General features: G+C 41.4%; 1 protein-coding gene across 8 annotated transcripts in view; it reads right to left on the bottom strand.

Annotated features, from left to right (window-relative positions):
* The window catches only part of ITPR1 (inositol 1,4,5-trisphosphate receptor type 1), a 264,215-nt gene that overhangs the window by 128,641 nt on the left and 111,480 nt on the right, over window positions 1-24,094 (bottom strand). For all 8 annotated transcript variants that reach the window (XM_077325238.1, XM_077325242.1, XM_077325240.1 and 5 more), the window contains 15 exons: window positions 18,945-19,099; window positions 16,743-16,842; window positions 15,938-16,098; window positions 15,493-15,634; window positions 14,920-15,078; window positions 14,285-14,457; window positions 13,230-13,349; window positions 11,046-11,240; window positions 10,198-10,449; window positions 7,640-7,781; window positions 5,583-5,736; window positions 4,337-4,524; window positions 3,038-3,173; window positions 1,654-1,706; window positions 38-205 (listed from right to left, as the gene is read on the bottom strand). In XM_077325238.1, coding sequence (XP_077181353.1) covers window positions 38-205; window positions 1,654-1,706; window positions 3,038-3,173; window positions 4,337-4,524; window positions 5,583-5,736; window positions 7,640-7,781; window positions 10,198-10,449; window positions 11,046-11,240; window positions 13,230-13,349; window positions 14,285-14,457; window positions 14,920-15,078; window positions 15,493-15,634; window positions 15,938-16,098; window positions 16,743-16,842; window positions 18,945-19,099 — 2,298 coding nt within the window. The remainder of the gene's footprint in view (window positions 1-37; window positions 206-1,653; window positions 1,707-3,037; window positions 3,174-4,336; window positions 4,525-5,582; window positions 5,737-7,639; window positions 7,782-10,197; window positions 10,450-11,045; window positions 11,241-13,229; window positions 13,350-14,284; window positions 14,458-14,919; window positions 15,079-15,492; window positions 15,635-15,937; window positions 16,099-16,742; window positions 16,843-18,944; window positions 19,100-24,094) is intronic.

Raw genomic sequence — 24,094 nt, 5'->3', positions numbered from 1 at the left:
GGAAAATTGGGGCAGGTGTAAGGAAAGAGACATTTACCTGCTTAAAGGCTTGAAGGACTTCTTGTCTCTGACTAAAATGCCTGAAGAGTAGCTGAAGTGCTCCAGATACAAGCGGAGGATAATCATGCATTGTTAAGTGAAGCAATACTCTAAGGAAAGTTCTGCCACCATGGTCATCCAAATCTAGTGGTGTATTCTCTTCACTAAGGGGGAGAAAAACAGAACAAGGGAGTTAACCAGATCATATCATCGAGGTATTAAGAATCTTCCTTTACTGGTTTGTCTGGTGTTGGGAGGAGAAACCAGAGTCCATTACAAGTATAACCCAGTGTTATGACATTAACCAGAAATGGGGAAAGAAATAATGGCTTCTTTCCTTTTCTTTTTTCCTTAAATAGTAGTAAACTTTGAAGATACTGCAAAAGGTAAATTTATTTCTTACCTCAAAGCCAACACCAATCCCCCATTACCATTCTATGTAACCTGAAAATCATTACCGCAAGAAAGACTTCTTACCATCATTCTCCAGTTAGCACCTGACAATTTGGAAACCATCATTCCTCCCACTTATCATTTCTATTATACTAGAATTAAAGCCCATTACATAGGTAAATGCAATGGGCATTAGCATGGGGTGAGGTGGCGCAGGCCAGCACATCGGTTGGGGGGTAAGGGGGAGACAGCGGCCAATCTCCTCTCCCTCCCTGCTACCCCCAAGAGCCCCACTGAGTGCTGCGGCAGGGCTTTAGGGGGTGGGGGGAGGTGGGCACCATTTCCCTCTCCCTCACAGCCACCCCCCAGAGCCCCACCAAGGGCCACGGCAGCTGCTCTGGTGGCAGGCGCCATTCCCCTCTCCCTCCCAGCCACCCCTGAGAGCCCTGCTGAGGGTTGCAGAGGCTCTGGCAGGGGTGGGGGGAGGTGGGTGCCATTCTCCTCTCCCTCCCAGCCACCCCCTGAGCCATGCCATGGTCCACAGAGGGCACGGCAGTGCTTTAGGGGTGGAGGGAGGCAGGCACTATCCCCTCTCCCTCCCAGCCACCCCCCAGGGCTTTATTTGGGATAGTGCTACACTTATGATAAGGATAAAAATCTGTCCCCTCTTCAGCCACCTTCATTTGGAGGAAGAGCCTTGAACTCACAATTTTTTAAATTACTGAACGCCTAAGTTCATTAAATCAGCATTTCTGTCAAAGGCTAGATAGGCATCTGACAGAAATGCTGATTTTATGAACTTAGGCAGATTGTGAGTAGGTGGGCAGGAAGGGATGTGCCAGTGGTCCTTCCCTGCATACCCAGGGAATTGCTGATCACCACTGTGGGATAGTAGGTGAATTTCCTACAGACCAGGCTGGATTCTGGAGATTTTTGGTGGGGTTTGGGGATCATGTGGGCATGAAATTGGGGTCACCATGGGTAAGCAAATAGTTGTGAATTCCTGCAGTGTGCAGGGGATTGGACTAGATTACTCTGGAGGGCCCTTCCAACTCTATGATTCTATGACTTCCAAGTCTTGAATTGCAAACGTCTTTGTGATCAGTATCAGGATTTGATCCCTTGAAAAACTGTGTGGACTGCAGGTCTCTAGAAGTAATTCTATGCATGTGGCTCAAGGAAGACTAAAGCAAATTGTCATGACTTAAGAAATACTTTCCTGCCTCCAAATATGCCCTCTGCTTGTTCTTCAATGTGTTCAAAGTCAAGAGCTCCTGTAAAGGAAAAATAAATGTGTCCTAGGTTTGGCAGCAAAATATCTTAAATCAATGAGTAATAAACAGGCTACAGCAACTTCTATCGCTATTTACTTCCTGGTAAATGGACTAGGTGAATCTTCAGCCGAAAAAATAAATCCAGCCAAATAAAAGGTCCAGAAAATGTTCAAGAGGAGCCTCTTCCAAACCTGGGTTTGGGGAGGCAAGAGCTGGAAAAATGAATGATGAATTTGTGGTTATGAACCAGTTCATGCGCATCCATACTTATGATTGTAGAGATGTGAAAACAAGCAGAACTTTTTACTTTTAGAGTGTCAGGAAGACATGTTTGCATAGGTCATGATCCTCCTATACAGCCTTTGTACAACACCCTCTACTACTCGCCAATTTTTTCCCCTTTAATCCCAATTTTAACAGGCTGAATTAGTAACATCATCATAAAGTATGCAATCTGAAAAAATGTACAGAAATAAGCAGGAATATTTTAATAATTATTTGCACGCAGAATTTGAATATAGGTTTGGTTTTATACAAAATATTCAATGACCTGATTATGAACGAACATCAGTGGCATGTATAATTTTAAAATAAATATTGCAGAGGCTGAAACCATCATGGTTTAAATACCCCCTAGCTATGTAAGTTTGTAAAGAGCATGGAACAGTTTGGGAAGCAAGAAACAAAATATAGCACACAACTTGTAGTACTTTTCTATGATTTTCACCTGGGATCAGAGAAAACTGAACAGTCTATTAACATAACTGACAAAAGATATTAAGGATGGCCTTCCACAGTACTAGATGATGAACAAGTTACCAAAGTACTGCCAGTCTGTGCTGTTTGTGTAGTGTCCAATGAGTTCTTGTGTATCCGCCCCACACTGAGAATGCATGCATTCCCGACATTTGCACAGAGCTCAAGCATCTCATTGTGAGGGATCTGAGAGAGTTCTCCATTTCAACATTACTAAGGAAACCAACAGAACAGAGATTAATCTGCAAGATTTCCCCTGTTGTCCTTAAAAGAGCAAAGCCAAGTTGGCTTTTAATGTTGGTCAATGCCTGAAATATATCTACTCGATGTACAGTTGTGAGCAGTTCCTCTCAGTCCTGCCACAGCACCCAATATAAGAATAGAGGTTCCCTACTTCAAAAGTTAATAAATAAATAAATAAATACATACATACATACATAAATACATAAATAAATAAATAAACCATAACACTGCCGTGCCATACTTGGAGCATCACTGATCTCTTATCACAGACTGATTATAGTATAATATATATGCACGCCACATATTGGCTTGAAGGATATGTCACAACAAACCTGGTACGTTGGGCAGTTCTTGGTTATTGCTTCCTGTAGGAGAGTCAGGTGTCTGGGCATTGCTTTCATCAAATTCACGCTTGAATATACACAGAAGGCAGGAGATTCTGTAATCCAGTCTCACATTCAAGATAAACTGAGAATTCCACCATTGGAAGGGGAGGGAAGGAATTGAAAGCAGACCAATGAGTCTAACAGCACAACAGTTTCATATTCTCAAGTTTGTATTCACAGATGTACCTTTTGAAAAAGCAACAGGTTTTATAGTAATTGAATTTGCAGTGTGGATTTAAAATGTTTCCAGAACCGTTCCATCGTTATATTATTTTATTATATTGTTATACTGTTACATTATTCTGTTATATGGTTACAACCACTGTTATTAATTACTGTATGTTTTAACGAAGACTGTTTCATGTATCGTTGATTAGTTTTAATGTAAACTGCCCTGAGCCTTCGGGGAGGGCGGTATATAAATCTAAATAAATAAATAAATAAATGAATGAATGAATGAATGAATGAATGAATGAATAAATAAATAAATAAATAAATAAATAAATAAATAAATAATAAAAGAAGTAGATTTGCATCTCATTTGAAAACAGAAAAGACTTAGTGAGTTAAAATTCATTGCTCTATCTCATGTGCATACACATCCCTCCCACACCCATTCTCCAAAATATAAAACTGAATGCAGAAACTTATGTTGTTATCAAAATAAAAATGGTGAATAAGGTGCAGGAAGAAATTATTGGTTGTATGAGATAAACAGCCTGTGACATGAATTAGTTCCTACCTACCCTAATTCAATTTAGGAGCGCTTCTAATTACTGTAAGTACTCTTGCTTCGAACTTAATACATTAAAACCTCAAAACTGTCTTTGATTTGTGCAGTGGTTAATTTCGTAGAACAGAGCCACACCCTCAAACCTAGAAGTCTTGCTTTGAACTTGAAATAGAAATATACTCTGCACATGTTCACTGGCAATCAGGGTTACATCCTAGCTTTCAAAATAGCTAAAATAAAATGTGGGAAAAATATTATTGGGAATCCACATCATTTGCAACATCTATAGTGGTCTCCAAATCATCTAAACTGTTTAATTTAATACTAATGATAAAATGTTCTACTGGGGGGGGGGGGTGTGGAGCCAATGGAAACAATCCTGCTTTCAGTCAAAAATGCATTCACTTCTAATTCAGTCAAAATATAAGTACCTTCCCACAAACTTTCTAAAAGATAAAAACAACATTTATATACACAAGCATACAGCCCCAGTAGCCATTCATGAAGTATACCTGAAGTATTTCAATAATTTTCAGCTTGGTGTCCATTACCAAGATGTCCTCTTTTTCGGGTTCAGCCTGTTTCACATTACCCTCGGGGGCAGCAGCGAGCGGTGTGATGGGCAAGAACCCACCACCCCTAAGTACAACTTGGGTCATTAGTTCTCCCACGCCATGGATTGATCTCATCACATTGCTGCCTTCAGGAACAGAGCAGAACAGACAGATGTAATACAAGTAAGATTCAGAGTTTTGCAAAGCTTCGGGTTAGAGAAACCTGGCCTCAGCCTGTGTCAGATGGGAGTCATTTCACTCATTGTGGCAGAAGCAGATTTAATGTCAGATTTTCACCAGGTCTAAACTACAAGAACACATGGAAAAGTTTTGTCCTTTACTATTTTTATAGCTTAAAGGTAAAGGTACCCCCTGTGCAAGCACTGGGTCATGTCTGACCCTTGGGGTGATGCCCTCTAGCGTTTTCATGGAAGACTCAATACGGGGTGGGTTGCCATTGTCTTCCCCAATCATTACCATTTTACCCCCCAACAAGAGCAAGCTGGGTACTCATTTTACTGACCTCGGAAGGATGGAAGGCTGAGTCAACTTTGAGCCGGCTGCTGGGATTGAATTCCCAGCCTCATGGGCAAAGCTTTCAGACTGCATGTCTGCTGCCTTACCACTCTGCGCCACAAGAGGCTTTACATTTATTAGCTTACACAGTGTGAAAAAATTGCCTCAACAGATCCCAAGGAAGAGGTGGGCATATGTTAAGGAGAATTCAACTCTATGCTTGTTGAATTAAGGTCATTTTAGCATCATATATGCAGACCACATATTACAAAATCATTATTCTTCAGTATCTGCTCAAAGCAGATTTTCAATGCTTTAGTTGAATTTTGCCCTCATCAACCTCTTAGAAAGACATATGAATGTATGGCGTGATACACATTTTGGGGAAATAGTACACATTCTCTGTTCTCAGTCAGTCATATACAGACATTTTCATGCAGAGGGTTAATCTAATTATGCAAAGCTATTAATGGGTATCATAAAAACAATGTTAAGCAAAGCCTGGATCCAGAGGGACTCTGCTCTTTCTTTCCCTGACCTGCAGAGTCTTCCCAGGAGCTTTAATTCATCCGATTCCCCCCACTGTGTGACTATGGTTGAAGAAAGGGGTGGCATTAAGGCCAATCATCCCCTGAAGCATTTTGAACTGCCTATGTTGGGTTTCTTTGTTTTCTTTTGCCACTCTTACCTTTACTTTCTTCTCCTTTCGCCACTTTGGCTATAGGAAAGATAGTAGCAACATGTACACAGTCCAAAATAGCCAGGAGGATTTTTGTTAGTCTTAGGAGATCACAAAAATTGTAGAAGCCAAAATAAATTAGGTTTCTTGCCAAGTTTACTACCTATGTTTTAAATCAAAAGAAGAACAATGAATGTGTGGAATAATGATTCTTGAAACTTCCACCTTCCCGCTAAATTCACACAAATTCACTAAAGCACCTGCAATATTACTCTTTCATTGAACAACTTCAGCAACCCTCAAAAGTCTAGGGGTGGTCCTGGATGCTTCCTTCTCTCCCTCGCCAATGTCCCTTGCCAGGCATTCCACTGTCTCCGCCAGGCATAACAACTGGCACCTTACCTGTTGGCATGTGACCTAGCCACTGTGATTCATACAATGGGCATCTTCAGGCTGGATTACTGTAACTCATTTTATGCAGGGCTACCCTTGAATTTGCTCTGGAAACGTCAAATAGTCCCAAATGTGGCAGCATGGGTCCTCACAGAGACCCAGTGAAGAGCACATATTCAGCCTCTTCTCTTCAACTCCATTGGCTCCAGATTGAAAACTGAATCAAGTTCCAGGTCTTAACCTTTAAAGCCCAAAACAGTCTGGGATCATATCTGCAGGATATGCCCTCCAAAGAGCTCTTAGATCTAGCAATAAAAATCTGCTTAGGATCCCTGGCCCCAAAGAAATTAAATCAGCCTCAATCAGGGCCAGGTGGAACATTCTCCATGGTGAGATCATGGTCCTGTAGGACTTTAAGCAGTTCCTCAGGGCTTATAAGATGACGTTGTCCTGCCAGGCCTATAGTTGAGGCCTTATAGTTGATTTGTGGACCTCCACTCTTTGAAGTCAGGTAGATGGCCACAGAGGGTTATCTCTGGTTTGTTAAATACATCCTACCTGGCAGCAAACCTTCTTAAGTTTCTGGTGACAGGCCAAAATATTGGTACTGTTCTGGTGCTGGGAGATGGACAGAGGGAGTGTAACTTAGTTAATTTTTGTGGACCTTACAGTAACTTTCAGTGCTATAGATCAGCGCCCCCCAACCTTTTCCAGGATCAGCACCACTTCCGGGGATGGGGGAGAGCCAGCAGCCGTGGCGCCGTGCATGCCGTGCATGCGTGGAGCTGCTGCACATGCACGTTTGCATCCGCTGGGGGCGCAAACGCACATGCGCAGAGGGCCCCCTGAATGCGCGTTTATGTCCGTTGGCGGCCACGCCTGCCTCTCCCCCCCCCCGCCGCAGTGAGAAGCTAGCCAGGCCATGAGTGAAGCGGCCGCTTTGCTCGTGGCCTGGCCATGGCAGGGGCAGGGAGAGGCAGGCATGGCTGCTGGCGGCCCACCACCGGGCCGCAGACCAGGGTTAGGGACCACTGCTATAGATTACAGTATCCTTCTGGGCTGACTTCCAAGCTGGGACAAGAAAGCCCCATTCTGTGGTGGGTCCAGTTCTACCCAGGGAGTAATTACAGAAGATGTCTTGAACGTGTCTTGTTTCTCTATGTTTTTTAATATCTACATGAGAACGCTGGGTAAAGTCATCCAGAGATTTGAGCTGGGCTGTCATCAAGTTTGTAAGACAATGCTCAACTTTAGCTTGTGCTTCTGGCCAATCCTGGAGAGGCTATACACTGCTTTTCTCTTTAAAAAACAATAAAAAAGAAAAAAAGAGCTGAAAGAGACCTCTGTGTGAAGCTGTGAAGAAATGTTGCCAAATGTTATGGATTATTCAGGCCATGCTGAATTCTGGAGATTTTTGGTGGGGGTGTGGATCACTTGGGCATGAAATTGGGATCACTATGGGTAGGCAAGGTAGTTGAGAATTCCTGCATTGTGTAGACTAGATGACCCTGGAGATCCCTTCCAACTCTATGATTCTATGAACTGGAGGGGCTCGTAGCCTACTGTGTAATTCAGCTGACATGTTTAAGACACAATCACATATGAGATTTCTGTCATTAATTTCAACAAGGGTTTTCTTCCATCTCATTCTTGCACACAAAAAGGTTGTTTACCTCAAAAGTGAGTTTGTTTTTTTCTTTATCAGAGAAAGGGAACCTCTGGCAGACAACATCTCTTAAATATTCTTCCACAAAATCCATGGTCTGTGCAAACCTCTCTTTAATTTCATCTTTGGAAGTTCCACTGCTATCATAGCTAGAGGAAATAAAAGAAAAGCTACTCATGAATGAATTGCACAGTCATCCAAGCTTCTTTTCCTTCCTTGTCTCCAAATAGAAACATCTGAGCAAATCCAAGAAATGTGATTAGGCTACGTCTAGTGAGTTTTCCTGCATTTTTTGTTATTGACAATACACAAACATAAAAAATGCTGCAGCAAGTTCCACAGGGAGGTATGCATCTGCACATTTTGTGGCTGAAGCCTCTACTTTGGCCCCCAAGAGATGATTCAGCCACAAAATGTGCAGATGCATATTTTCCCAGCCCTTCCTCTTCCACACCACCTGCAGTTCCCTGTCCTTTTATTTATTTATTTGTTTGTTTGTTTGTTTATTTATTTATTATATTTATTTTATTATATTTATTTTATTATATTTATTTTATTATATTTATTTTATTATATTTATATACCGCCCTCCCCGAGGGTTTACAGAAAACAGGGAGGATACAATTAATTATAGTTATCATATTAGCTAGATGTCAAAAGTACTTCCAAATGCAAAGAAAAACTGGCTTATGTTTCTCTTGTAAGGAGTATCTTAATGGGCTATTGTGGGTTTTCTGGGTTATGTGGGTGTAGTCTGGCAGTTTTAGGCCCCGACATTTTGCCAATAACTGTGGCTGGCATGTTCAGAGGCAGGACATGGCAAGATGGGAATCTCTTTGTGCCAAAGTGTGTCTTAATTCTCAAATATAATTTAATTCCTCTGTAGCCTGCAAAAACAGGATGAATCAGTATTCAGGTGACAGAATAGAGTAGATACTAAACTGAAAAGAACAGCAGTTGGTTGACCATTGTTCAGTGGTGTTTCTTTTAAAAATGCATAGGCAGGACTGCAGGAGGAAACATTCAGAGATGGGAAATAGGTTCTCTACATATTGAGCACACAAAAAACTGGGGGGGGGGGATACAGGAACATTATTTGTTGAACTAGCTACTGTCCCCAATCAAAGCAGGGGAATAAGGGAGGAATTTTTTTTCAGAGGGAGTACTGGATCATCTTCCAAATCCATAAACAAAACCAACAACACTTTTAGCATTCAAAGGTGCTTCATATGCATTATTCTGCCTTCCTTACAACAGCCTTGTAAATTCCGCCAGCATTATGATCTCCATACTGCAGATGAGGAACTGAAGCTAAGACAGTGGCTTACCCAAGGCCACACAGTTAATTTGTGGCAGAGGCAACATTTGAACCAAGGATTTCACTGATCAAGGCTTATTCTTACAGCCACCATGCTACACCTACATAATTATATTTAATTGAAGCCAATGTGGCACGACCACCCAAATGATGAAGTAGTTAGGGGAAGACTTGGGTTAAAATCTCAAACAATAAGAAGCTCAATGAGTCTACTCAGATCAGTCACTTCTCTTTGCCTTTATTACCTCACAAGGTTGCTGCAAGAATGAAACAACAGAGGATAAATCCATGAATATCACCATGAATTCCCTAAGGAAAAGGTGAGATAAAAATCTAACAAGGGCCAAGTTCAGATCAGTAGACCAAACTCCATAATTTATTTATTCACTTCATTTATATCCTGCCTTTCTACCCAAAGGGGACTCAAGCAGCTTAGACAGTTTTCCTCCCCTCCATTTTATCCTAATGTGTGACTAGGCCAACAGCACTCAGCAAGTATCCGTGGCACAAATAGGGATTTGAACTTGACTCCCCCAGATCCTAGTGTGATATTTTAACCACTACACCATGCTGGTTCTCTATAGATCAATGTGGGAAATTAAAAATAGATTTTTCCCTGCAGCTCTGGAACTTACTCACGTAGAAGAAATTATATATAAACAGACCAAGGAAAAACTTATGACAAATAAATGGGCTTACCCAGCTGTACTCTGTCAGCTCTATAAGTAGTAATCAGTGCGCCCCCAAAAATTAATCATCTAAATGGTCACAACAAGCACATTTATTTAGACACCCACTACCCCTGAGGATGGTTTTTTGGCCTGTACGAAGTGTGACGGGATGCACCAGGTCATGTGAGAAATTCTTTCTAAGACTTTAAAAGAACGGCATTCTTTAAAAGAACGGCACACTTGAGGGACCGCCTACCTCCCGGATTCCCAGATCGATCCTTCCTATGCCAAATTATTCATCTGCCTGCTTTTTATGGACCATCCAGTGAGCATGAATGGGGAATAGTTGTTAACGTTGTATCGCCATCATTGTACTGAGTTCTTGTTTACTAGGGTTTTAATGGGGAATTTTAATGTTTTAATGTACTGATTTTGTATGAAGTATTGTAAACCACCGTGAGCCGGTTCTCTGAGAGCGGCGGTCATACAAATCTAATAAATAAACAAATAAACAAACAATTAAACAAACAAATAAATAAATAAAGCCTGACAGCCTTTAGATCACAACATACTCACTCATCAATAGCAATTTCAGAGGGTATTTCGGACCATAATCGGGCATATTTCACAGGTGTGACTTGTTCTTGGGGATCACGGTCAACATGCATGTGCAGCATCAGCCGGCAAAAGGAAGCCCGCAAATCATATGGTAGATTTTCGTCAGACATGCACCGAAGGATGAGGTCTACATCGAGTTGGCCAGATATTTCGTTTATAGCCAAGTACTGCCGATCAAGACACATTCTGGCAAAAAGATTCAGCTGGTACCTTCAGTGAAATGAGGGACAGGAAAGAAAGCATCAGTTTGCTTACACAGGACTCCATAATTACAGCCACCAAGAAATGGCAATAAAGCAGCTATTGCTGATGCTATAGTATGTAATATGATTTCATCAGGCTAAACACAGCATGGGATAATTTTGGACACAGCAAAACAATGTTTCATAATCCAATGTCATCTCTGTTATCTTCTGATTAGCTTTAGAAAATGTGAAATGTATGTACTGCACAGTTAAATTCAAGAAGCACTTTCGACCTTAATGCCCAAGACCCAAGTAGTTCTCCTGCATCAAATATTGAGAGAGACTTGAAAAAATATGAGCACCATGCAATAATTGCAAAAGATAGCTTGGTTATGCAAAACTGCAGTCAGACAGACTATCTACATGTGACACCGATGATAGTCCTTTCCTATCACAGAGTATGCTTTTCTCTTGGTAGCCATCTTCTAAACCAATGGTCTTGATTAAACCTCAGTTGACCCCTGGAAGTGAATGCGTCTCATGACAAGTAGCTGGAGAGAATCAGTTTACTAAACACTTCAGGTTACACTGCCATAGCCAAGTATTGCCTGCGGTGTTAACCTGTAGTAGCTGAGTACATCCCGGTCTTCCTTCTGCCCTTCTTTAGCATCCTGAGCCAGCTCTCTGATACTCTTACTGCGGACCTCTTTGTTGCTGTCTTTCCAGAATAACCAGACTTCTTCCTCATCCTCACCAACCTCCAATGAGTTTTCTCCAGATGACAATTCTTCAAATTCAAACCGAGACAGGACCAGCCTAAAGAAAGGTGGAAGAAGGAAAATTAATCACTTACCGTATATTCCTATAGATATTATTATTATTATTATTATTATTATTATTATTATTATTATTATTATTATTATTATTATTATTAGATTTATTTCCAGCCACTCCCTAGATAGGCTCATGGCGGGTAATAGCAGTCTTAAAAACCCCAATTAAAATCCCTTAAAAAACATTAAAAATTCCCAACATGGCGGCAACAAATCCCAATCCCCCCCCACCTACCAAGGCAATAGAGAATGGAGGGAGTGATGTCTATTTCGGACCCTCTCCCCAGGGGGGCACGCTGTACCTCACAGACCCCAGCCTCAACCACAGACATCGTGGAAGAGCTCCGTTTTAAAGGCACTGCAGAATGTTGACAGCTCGGGAACTCATTCCACTAGGTGGGGGCCAGGACAGAAAAAGCCCTGGCCCTGGTTGAGACTAAGCACGCTTCTCTAGGGCTGGGAACAAACAGTAGATTTTCCCCCACAGAGTGTAAAACCCTGCAGGGGACATAGGGGGACAGGCGATCTTGGAAAGCTCTTCTTTTTTAAGAATCTGTTTCTGTCTCCCAGCCACCATCATATTCTCTGGCAACAAGATGGTCCTGGTCCTGATCTGGTGGAATGAGCTCCCAGGAGAGCTGAGGGCCCTGACGGAGCTTGCGCAGTTCTATAGGGCCTGTAAGATGGAGCTCTTCCATCAGGTCTTTGGTTGAGGCCAGGGCAAGTTAGATCTGTGTTCCTTACAGGCGTGTAAGATATATGCCACTCCCTATATACCCCAATAGATTATGCATCTCCTGGGAGTGGGATTGGGAGGGGATTTTAGTCTGTTGCCTCTATATATTGTTATAATTTTTATCTGTATGGGGATTTTATCAGAGATTCTTTTATTGTTAGCTGCCACGAGCCTTCTTGGAATGGCAGGGCACAAATTAAATTAGAAATAAATAATAATTATGCACCATGGAGGGGAGGGGAGTGAAAAAGTATTTGTTAATTCTAATTCCACTATTTGATACCCTAGCACTACAACAAGACTTGTCCAGTAGTACTTTAAAGACTCAAAGGATTTCCAGGCTATAAGATTTTGATAATCAAATCTTCTTTGGTGGTTGGTCTAAGGCTGTGGTCCCCAAACCCCGGTCCGGGAACCGGGACCAGTCTGTGGATCAGTCAGTACCAGGCCGTGGCTCCTCCTCGTCCTCCTCCCCGGCTGCTGCCCCGGGGGCTACCCTGCCACTCTGCCGCCTGCTCACCTTTGGTGCTGTCCAGTGGCCACCATGGCTGGGACCACTGGTATAATATATCTGGGGGATCGCCTATTGCCTTATGCTCCCCGCAGGGCTTTGTTTTCTGCAGGTACCAAACTGTTGGTGATTCCTGGTCCTTGAGTGTTTCATCTGGCCTTGACCAGGGCCAGGACTTTTTCGGTCCTGGCCCCAACCTGGAGGAATGAGCTCCCGGAAGAGCTAAGAACCTTGCAGGAGCTTCCACAGTTCCACAAGGCCTGTAAAACGGGGCTCTTCCGCCAGGTCTTTGGTTGGGGCCAGGACACAGGAGCAGGGGCCGTTCAACTAGAACTACCAGCATCCCTGGGATTTGGGGCCCTGAGGCTCTGAAGGAGGGGCAGTCATGGTAGTTGGAAAAGGGGTTTTTATTTTTCTTGTCGCTGGAGTAGGCTGGGATTTGGGTTTTATGGGGTTTATGCTTTTATGTATCGGGGTTTTATTCTTGTTGTAACCCGCCGCAAATCAACTCTGAGAGATCTAAATAAATAATAACAACAATAATTATAATATATTGTATATGGGAAAGACTACATTGCAATTTCAGAACCATCAATTGAATGTAGGCTGGAGAAATAAAAAAATATCCACTGTTCTGCCACTACTTGTCCATTCTGGAGGCTACATTTCTGCCTGTCTACCACAACCTCTTCTCTCTAAACATCTCAGCAAACATCTCAACTTACTTTGTTTCAATTAGTATATCTGCATTTGCTGGGTTTAACACAGCTTTACAAATCAGCTCTTGGGTCACAGGAATAGATTTGTTCATGGAAACACAAAGATCTGAGAGGTAATCCAAGAACCTGTTGAAGAAAAAGATCACTCCTATTAATATTTTGCACAATGCTAACAAGATAACAAAAACAGCAAGCTGATTTCCCCATTCCCTTCTCCCACACACAAGGCTGGGGTTAGCAACATGTTAACTCTTTGAGCCATTTCTCATAAGCCAACATCCCATGTTTGAAATGCCCTTTGCTTCTAGAACAGTGAAAAATCTGCTATGGAACTGAGGCTCATTTACCTCCAAATAAGCAGCAGACTTCACCCATTAAACTGTGTCATGGCCCTGAAATTCATGCTAGGGCCATAGCAACACCTAAAAAGGTTATCTAATTGGGAAATAAATGCACTACTTATTACACTGGGTGTAAGAACAGAAAATGTACCCTTGATAACATTTGTTGAAGCTCAAAGACTTTGAGCATCACTAGTTCTTATGGGGCATAATAAGGCAAGCTTCTAAGTGCAGCAGGCCCAGTTCTAGAGCAAGGGAGTTATTGCAAGGAGGCCTCCTCTGGTAGAAGGCAGGAGTACTGGAAAGCTTCATTAGTAGCAAAACAGATTAATAGAATCCAGCACATTGACAGGAATAGGAAGGAACCAATTGTCCAGTTTATCCAATAATATCAAGTGTTATCAACAAGCTTACACAAGCTTTTGCAGAAGGCTTTCTTTTGATAAAATAGAGGAGCATTAACGCAGGAGTGTAATCAGCACTGGACTTGACAGGACCAGCATCTTTGGACGGGGAAACTGTCGAACAAACAATTTTGGAATTGGAAAAAAAAATGCAACGTGCCCAGTAGTTATCAAGAAACTTTGTGGATATCTGAAATGCACTTCACAAAAATAAACAAGTCTGACATGTTCAACATTTTGATTTTCCACATGTTTGAATGAAGGAAGTCCCATACGGATGCCCACCCCATTCCCATCCCCCGGTGGCAACTCTCACCTGGGCTCTCTGTTTTTTCTTACAAGACTAACAAAGGTATCAATCTCAGCAGCAGTGATATGCTTCTCCAGCAGCTTACGATTGTTATGGAGCAACGCTGTGATGGTGTCTTCCGCCAAGACATCGTAGCCAATTTGTTTCTGCATAAAGCCAAACTGCTTGGCTATATATTCCTTAGGAGTTGGAAAAAGGGGGATAGAATTACTTGGTTTTAAAATCTAAGAATGGTAAGGAAGGGAAAGTTGCTGATATTGTTTGTTATTCTGCGTTCAAGAGCAGCACAATCACTTGTTGGGCAACCCTATAGGCCCTTTGCCTAGCAATGCCATTATATTAGGCAACAAAAGCTCTGCGGTATACAGCCCACTGTTGTTCATTTGCCAACTGGCCATGAGATTGAAATATGTGTTTCACCATGGTTCTTTTCCAGGAGTCCTTTATATAAGAGAGGCTACCACATGCAAGCTTTGAGATAAAGCTTAGCTTTTGAAAAATCAGGTGTTGAAAACAAAGACCAGAATATAAACGAATGGGCCAAAGGCATTTCATGCTCTTTTAGGTTACACAGATAAGTAATCTTTAGAATGGAAACCGGGGCAAAACAAGCTAAATTCTCCATGTCTCATTTTCCTAACCTGGTTCTTCCTGTAGTCCTGCTGGGAGTGTCTCAGGACTCTGTAACAAAGTCGGCATATGTGCCTGAAAGGAGCATGGCGCTGATCTCCAAGTTCTTCCAGTCTCAACATTGGCCCATCTCCACAGTCAGTAAATGGCGCTTGTAATAACTTGAAGATCTGAGGAATTATATGATAAAAGAAAACATTAAGAAACTGAGATTGTAATGTTCAAATGTTTATAACTAAATGCTGTCAGATGTTTGATGCATCATATCAAGTGATGCACTGGATGCATGTGAAACCAACTGGCCCCTGTAGATTGCTTGGTCAACTCATGCTCTCCTATGCATTTATTTATTGTCCATCTCCTGCTGACAGAGTCTCATAAGTCAGCTGTGACTTGATGGCAAAAAAGGGAAGAGATTCTACATTCCATTCCTTGCACGTACAAGTATCTTGGAGGTGTTCACAAAAAGGATCTCATGGGGAATCTGGAGATGCAGGCACAATTTTGGCTGAGACAGAATCCTGTTCACATCAACCATTCTTTGTCAACTTCTACTTCACTAGAAGCTCTCTTATTCAATGTACCTGTTTCAGAATATTTTGCTCCCTCATTAACTTTTGCCGCTCTCGATTTGGCTTTGCAAACATCACTTCAAGCACATCTTGTCCAGAATTTGTTCCACCGGTAACAAAGTACACCAGATCTTCAAGCAACTTGGTAACAGATCTAGAAAGATTTAATAAACTGTTAAGCCAAAATGCAATAATTTGTAGCAAAAAAATAATAATACCAATTATCGCCTTTAATATATCAAACTGCTTACCGGAGAAATTAATGTATAGATTTAAAAACCAACCCTGAAAGCACTAAATTCTAATTTTAAGTTTGGTAGACATTTTTGAAAAGGGGTGTATGTGTGTCTTACATTGATAGCAATGTGTTTCCTTTCTTCTTGTGTTCAGCAGATTTTCCTTGTACTTTGGAGGCACCATATTCTCTTTAAAAAAGCCTGCATTGCAATACTCTCACCTCCTTTCATTCTGGGTTATCGTTCCTTTTTCCAACTTGCCAGCAATGGAGCCCAATACTTTGCTTGCATCGTTTGCAAAATCCAAGTCCCGAACTTCAGCAGGAGAAACTGGCACTATAGCAAAAGCTTCTTTATCCTCTTTTACTGGAGACGTACCAATCTAAAAAACAACGCAATTTTAGTTGTGCTCAAGTAAAAACTAGCAAAGCAATCAAGATGGGGAAACAGTGTTCGAATTTTAGAAACATGAGGTGAGATTCTGATGGGCAATATTTTAACAGTGTTGAAATAGTCAATTTGGCATTTGTTAATTCTCAAAGTAAAGGCCAATGCAAGTGCCTTAAATGTATCAACTATTGATTCACCAATGTGAACCCAATTGTCAAACTGTAGCACTAAACAGGAAAAAGAGAAGCAGCCATCACAGAAATTGAGCACAGCACATGTGCCAACAGCACATTTTGCCAGCAGTCTATGAAAACTGCACATGGGATCAAGAACAGCCTGGCTTGCAAATGTCAACACACCCAATGTTAAAAAAACAAAACCTTTTGTCCAAAGTGCTCTTGTTCCTAGAGATTTCCAAAAAGATTATTGGCTTTCTTTTCTTTCTAACTAAAGAAAAGATGCAAACATCATGTTTATGCACCAGTCTATTTTAAGAACTTAGATTGTGATTAAGCAAAGAGGACCCAAATCAGACCTGGGAACATAAGATACCTTTCTTTACCCGCTTCCCTCAAGACGGTTTTCACTGGCAACAGGAGGAGATACATGATGCATTAGCTTCATCACTAGACTTACTTTGAGCATGACAGGTTTTTCTTCTTCTTTATCAATGGGGATATTGGTGCTATGAACCCAGGTATTTGTACATAGATGTCTAAGTCTGACATACGAGTTCCTAATAAAAGAATAAAATATATTAACAGTAAGGTGGCTCCCACCACAGAATTTCCTTAGTAATCCAAGAAATGCTTCCCATGCAAATGTATCCTTTTAAAGTGGCAAGCCAGACTTTAAAATACAACAGAAAACACCATCTGCAAAGTTTTTAAATAAATTGGCTAGAAACTGACGGGCAATTTATATTCCCAAACTGTATTTATCCTGTTTTTCAGAGTAAAGTAAACCCTGGCTCTGAAAACAGCTTAAATCAACTGAAATTTGGTAAGGTCTGGGACCATTCATGATAAAAAGGTGTTTAGCTGATGGCTCATCTTCCTCTAGCCTTGTGATCTGACATCTGAAGGACAGGCTCATTCACGCTGTGTCAAGAGGCTCCATTCCTGGACCCATTCCCAGGAAGGGAAATATAGAGGATCTATGTAGGTATAGGACTAGCTAGCAATTTATCTTTTCATTTTTTTCCCAAAGTGTTCTGTTGCCTCTGGGGAGGGTGGTATATATAAATATAATAAATAAATATCTGTGAATTCCCTAGAAATACTTTTATATGTTTAACGTATAGAGTACTGTTACACTCAGGAATTTGGGGAGGAGGGAGGTATGGTTTACAGAAAAGTGTTCAGAAAGAATCACTCAGATTTTGACACATGCTGGTACTAAGGAGGAGCTCTGCCAGTGCTGAAACAGACAGTGTCAAACTACAGAGAGGAAAAGGGGCAGTCTTGATTTCTCTCACACAAAACAGAAGTATACACATTAATTCTTCTAGTTTGCAAATTTCTTTTGCTGATGGAAGCTCATACCAAAAAGATATTCTAAACTGGGGGTGGGATGTTTCTGGGGGAAATGGGAAACTAAAGTTTAACCAGACCCACCTTGATTCTTGGCCAACTCAGAGTGTAAGACACAGAGCCAAGAAAGATTTGTGACATGGTACCACTTGAGATCAGTGGATGTGGCCTTATTGCATGTCCCTTTATTTAAGAGGTCAACCAAGACAAAGGACAGCACAGAGGAGGATACAAGAACAGCATGCAAGAGCAGATCCTGGGTCCAACCAGCTTAGCATTCTTTTTATATCAGTGATTAACCAGATGCTTCCAGAAAGATGGTAAGCAGGATACGGAGACCAAGGCTTTCCCAGGAATGGCATTCGAGGGGGCCATAATTCCTAGACAGAGATTCTACCTAGACCCAGTGGCCAATAGCCAATGATTGACCTAACCTTCAAGAATCCCTTAAAATGATTTATCCTAGAGACAATCAGCACATCCTCTGGCAATGAATTCTTCAAGTGAATTATGTTTTTTGTTAAGTAATATTTTCTTTTATCTGACCTGAGATCACCATCACTTCATCAGCTTGCCCATGAGCTATACTACTAGTTATACTTTCACTCTACATTCCATGTATATAATTACATAAATCCTTATCATATCTGAACTTAATTGTTTTGCATCCAAAAACAAAAAGCTTAAAATTCTTTTTCTGACAAGATGGGTGCTTTAATCTCTTCATCATTTTGGTTGCCCTACATCACTTTGGTATCACCTCCAGATTTACAGTACCCTTTTTGAGATTTGATGGCCAGTATACATAGTACTCCAAATGTGGCCATACCACACAAGGCCATTTCAGTACTGGCCATTTTTTCCCAATCCCTTTCTTAATCATTCTCATGACAGAAGAAGAAGTTATGGCTCTTATATGCCACTTTTCTCTACCAGGAGTCTCAAAGCGGCTTACATTCACCTTCCCTTTCCTCTCCCCACAACAGACACCCTGTGAAGCAGGTGAGGTTGAGAGAGCCCTTATATTACTGCTCAGTCAGAACAGCTTTATCAGTGCTGTGACTAGCCCAAGGTCACCCAGATGGCTGCATGTGGAGGAGCGGGGAACCAAACCCAGCTCACCAGATTAGAAGATGGTGCCTCTAACCACTACACCAAGCTGGCTCTTTCCTACTCAATCTTCATCAGTGCAGAGCAACATAAACAGATATTTAAAGGTAATGCCTAACACTGCCTAACATTTGGAGTTGGCTTAATTAGGGCTCATAATAACATGCCAAGACACAGACCACTTGCAATGCCATACCTTGGAACAAGGCTGTCTCCCCCTCGCAACGTAGTGGGATCAAGTTCAAAGATGGATGATATATCATTCCCTTCGGGTACAGAAACTAGGGAGTATGCCATCTTCTCTGGAGCATTATGCAGTCCCCTTCTCACTGCATCTTGGTCAGGATCCATCTGTGAATAGCGTATCAAATCAAATTTAAGAAATCAGAAGAGTGGCTTGTCCAGACTGAATGGCAAAAGGTCATAAAGAAACCCAGCCCTATCACTCAGGGCCACAGATAATCCCAATGGTAGACAGAAGCATAACGCAATACATCAGGATCTATAAGGGTTAAACAGGTATGGATCGCAAATTCATTAAATTTTCACATAGAGCCACTGAGAAATCCAGACATGATTTAGACCTCAAGAATTCCCCAGTTTCAAGGAAAGGAATTTGACAAAATATTTTAAAGATGTTTGTTTCTCATTTGGAGCAATGGCGCCTTTCAAAAACCATTTGATATGGCAGGTATTACATCTCCAAGATGGTGCAAGCAGGGCAGCTGACGTTACATGGTTCATGTTAAATATCATTATCTGAAAGTACATGGCTTTTGAGTAATTAAAACAGAGAGGGAGCACTTTTAGATGAAAAGTATTTACAAAGTAATTATATCTGCAGGCTACAAAGGAAAAATTAAAAAAAAACAAGCCCATCAGGAAACTGGAGACACTTGGAGGGGATAAGGAGGAGACAAATGAAAACAGATATATAATTTCTTCAAGATAGTATCCAAACATCACTAGATAGCCTTCTTGAATCTGAAGAGATACAACAGGATATAATTTTTTCAAATAAATAAATCAAATAAACAATTCATAACATTCTAGAGGTAAATTACTATAGAAACCTAGGATATATCAAGTAACATTACTTGCCAAAGACTTTTTTTCTAATCATATAATGAACACTGAAACAATTCCGTTTAGGAATAGGCATGAACCAGGAAAATGTGGTTAGGTTCATAGCTTGTGGCATGCTTGGTTTGCGAACTGTCACAAACTTTTAGATTCAGTAGTACGTTCCTTCACGGTATGCTAGAGACATCAAAGTCACAGGCAATCTTCCCCCGATGTTCCTTCACATGGTCTCCATGTTCCACCCCCCACCCCCAGCCCGTAGCTTTGAAGTTTGGCAAACATTTAGATTGAGCAGAGACAATCTATCTGAAAAAGTATCCATTCATAAACATTTTGAAAGTTTGTGGCAAGTTCATGCCAGTTGACATACCACAAACCAGCCAAATTGGTCACAAACTTTATGCCCATCCCTAATTCCTAAAAATATATACATATGAAAATGGACCCTGCACATATCTTCTCAATGGTAATCCTGAATTCCCTGCAACTTCATCAAAAGAAATCATGTACGGACAATGTGACAATTCTATCCTACTCTGTCCACCGCAGATACCAACAGAATTACTGAAGTAACCATGGTACAGAAAGATCACCCTGCAACAGTCTGAATGAAACTGGGAGGAGCAAAAGATCAGAGGTCAGTCTTTACAAAATGTCAGCATCTGAAGCAGCTGTGGTTGCTTGGTCTGCAGAGCCACAGCTGCCCTGAAAGTACAAATGAACCAAGATACAAAGCATATAAATTGTACAGATACTGGCCAGCTGGTCCTGCAGAGGATATGGCAAGGTATAGCATATACAGAAAGATGGCAGATAAAATGCCAAAAGCTGAACCTTTGAAGTAGAACATGGAGTTAAATGCTAGCAGTATGTAATACAATACCATTCTCAACATGCTTGTGATTAGAGAATCAGAATCATAGAGTTGGAAGGGGCCATCCCAGCCATCTAGTCCAACACCCTGCTCAATGCAGGATCAGCGTAAAGCATCCAGGATAAGTATCTGACTGGCCACTGCTTGAAGACTGTCAGTGAGGGGGAGCTCACCACCTCCTTAGGCAGTCAATTCCCCTGCTGAACTACTCTTTAATTTTTTTCTTGATATCTAGCTGATATCATTCTCCACATAGCATGAACCCATTGCTGTGGGTCCTATCCTCTACTGCCCACAGCCTCAATCATGTCCCTTCTCAACCTCCTCTTCTCCTCCATTTGAGTGGACTTAACAGCTCCTTCAGGCCCCTTTTTAGCACAACATAGTTTCCTCATTATGCAATAAGTGTACATAGACCTACTCTCCAGTTAGGAAAAAAATATGTAAATAAATGCATACACCTGAGAAACTAACTTTGCCTCATGTTTAGACTGTTTTTGGTCTACATATGCCACCTGGTGGTCGAAGGAGCGAAAAGGAAAGTTTAAGAGACGAATCAGGAACCCTCATTTTTTGTTGTTGCTACATAACATTCTATACATCCTCGCTCAAGGCAGCATGGATATTTCTGGTTGCATGGGTTCAAACTGCAAAACTTTATTCCTGTTAACCTCCTCCCCATACTGTCTACAATCCTTTTTCATTACTAAAAATAGCAGGGATTCATATGACGATGTCACACACACACACAAAAAAAATACCTTACCAGTATTTGGGGGGTATTATTTAAGTTGATTACAGATCAGAGAATCTAATCAGCTACCGGTATAGCGGAGCCCAAATAAAAGCCAAGTTTTGGGGGCTTTTATTCAGGTATATTCAGCTATACCAAAAAATCAGCTGGGGTGGCAGGACCTGAGAGCTCCCAGTCAGGTCCTCCCCTCTGTATGCAAATCCTGGGGCCAGCTTCTCCTGCAGCCCAGTTTAAGCCAAGCTGCAGGGGAAGCCAAGCCAGCTCCCAAGGTTGAGCTGCCTTGTTTTAAAATTCAGCATTATTCTTCTTGGGTCTATTGGACTTGAAAAAATTCAGGATTTCCAAAAAGGTCCCTGATCCAAATACCATACTTGTATTAGGTTCCAGGGAATTTCAGAAATCCTGCCCCCCCCCCCCAAATGGGTCCAACAGACATGAACCAAAACCTATTGGGTTTTTTTCCACCCCCATCACAGGCCTTCCATGCAATACACTTTGTGATAGACAGCAACTAATTCCCGCCCACACCTCATATGCATTCCACTCTGCAAACATCTGTTTAAGTTATACATCTGCTGTCTACCAGCCCCAGCAACACAGCCACCTGAACCAGCAAAATGGCAAGTTGCTACCAACCTATATCTCAATTTGTTGTTTTTGTTTAGGGAACAACCTTGACTAGTCTACAACTGGAGTACCTAAGCATTGTACCGATCCCAGCAGAATAACTAGAGAAGATGTTTTTTGCCAGAGATTTTTTTTCTTTCTTCTTTTTTTATGCATGAGACTTTGAAGAACTATATTGAGATATGCTACAACAGCCTGTCAGTCAGACTCATCATTCTTGTGCTACATGGTCCATTTCTCTGACTTAAGGTAGCTCCTGGAAAACCTTAGGGTTCAGTGCCTTTCCCTTTAAATATGTTTCTTCCAGGGGGGAAAAATGAAAACAAACTTTCAACCCAGTGGCACCTTTAAGACCAACAAACTTTTATTAATGCATGGCAAGGAACCTTCAAGGACACAAAGGGGGCATATGCCTTTCTCCTGTACCACCCCCTCATTATTTGCCCCTTCCTTCCTCCCAGCAACTCCCATATCCACTCTCCTTTCCTTGTTTTCTCTCCTTCTCAGCCATATACCTACCTTTTATCTTCCTTCTATCTTCATCTATTATTGATTGATTTATACCCCACCTTTCCTTGGGGACCAAAGCAGCTTACACCATTCTCCTCTCCTTGTTTCTATCCTTACAACAATCCTGTGAGGTAAATTAGGCTGAAAGTCTGTGACTGGCCCAAGGTTACCTAGTGAGCTTCCATGGCAGACCGCTGATTTGAACCTGGTTCTTCAGTGCCTGAGTGCTAATCACAATACCACAATATACTCCATACAGTGGCTGTTGTTGAATGGTAGCAAGCACCCAGGACTAGGTGAGTCATATATTGAGTGATATTGTTACCCGCCACGAGCCTCAAGGGAGTGGCGGGCTATAAATATAATAATAATAATAATAATAATAATAATAATAATAATAATAATAATAATAATAATAATAATAATAATATCTTGGGTAGCAGGTTGTGCAATGGTTACCACCAGGCCTGGCCCCAGTGAGTTTTCCCTCAAAAGCCAAAACAGCCCTAGAAAAGGCTCTGCCTCCTCCCCCTGCCTTTTACTGACAGAAACCTAGGCTAAGAGGCTGGCACTATTGTTGTATTACCTAACAATGGCCAAGGAGGACATTCAATTCTTAAAGTACAGGCACTAATCACTTAGGGAGGGGGGGTTAACCCCCCCATGTTTTTTTTGTTACATTTTTCTGCAGATCTGGGTATTTTCACATTTGTAGAAAGATCTGTCTTGTCCATTCACAGCTCTATCTTGAGGTTTAAGTGTCCTCAGATCTGGTCAACTTCACTATTAGAACACATAATAAGAATCTCATGGGAGAAGGTCTATTTTGGGGGTTAGCACACCACTTTTGACAACAGTAACTTGCCATATATATGCCTGATCCATGTCTTTCTAAAAAAGAAACACCTGAAGGCACTCAACTTTCCATCTCCTAGCACACCCTTAAAAAGGAATTGTAATGCAACTGTTATTAGAGGGTGGATGATAGCATATGCACATGAGAGGATGAGATGGATGAATCAATTTGTCTGTTCAAAGATTCAGCCTACAAACTCAGTCGAACAGCAGTTTGAGCAAATTATATAAGATCACTCAACGGGGAAGAAAAAAACATACTGAGAGTTTCAGCAGCTATCTTTAAAACACTGCAATTTCTCCCAGGTAGAGAACTGCTATTCACAGGCTTCACCTTATAAGATGAGACAATGTAAAGCAAAAATAAGATAAGGCAAATTTCAGGGTGATTTAAAAAAAAAAACATTACACCAAGCAAGTGGAATTCACTGCTGACTCAGTATCAGATAAAGACAGTGTCTGGTTTCAGACATAATCCAAAAGAAGGCTATTCTTATCACCTAGAAGTGGTGGGGATTCTTACTCCGTAATTGTCAAACTGCCCATTAGTGTGCTGCAAAAGGGGCAGAAGCATGCCTTGAAAATTTAACATGCTTTGTTAGAGGCCTCCACTCTCACCATATGCAGCAATGATTCCCACCCT

Source organism: Paroedura picta, chromosome 3, assembly GCF_049243985.1.
Source record: "Paroedura picta isolate Pp20150507F chromosome 3, Ppicta_v3.0, whole genome shotgun sequence".
Taxonomy (NCBI): domain Eukaryota; kingdom Metazoa; phylum Chordata; class Lepidosauria; order Squamata; family Gekkonidae; genus Paroedura; species Paroedura picta.
Note: the sequence above shows the minus strand (reverse complement) of the source record. Positions and strands in the feature narration are given on the sequence as shown.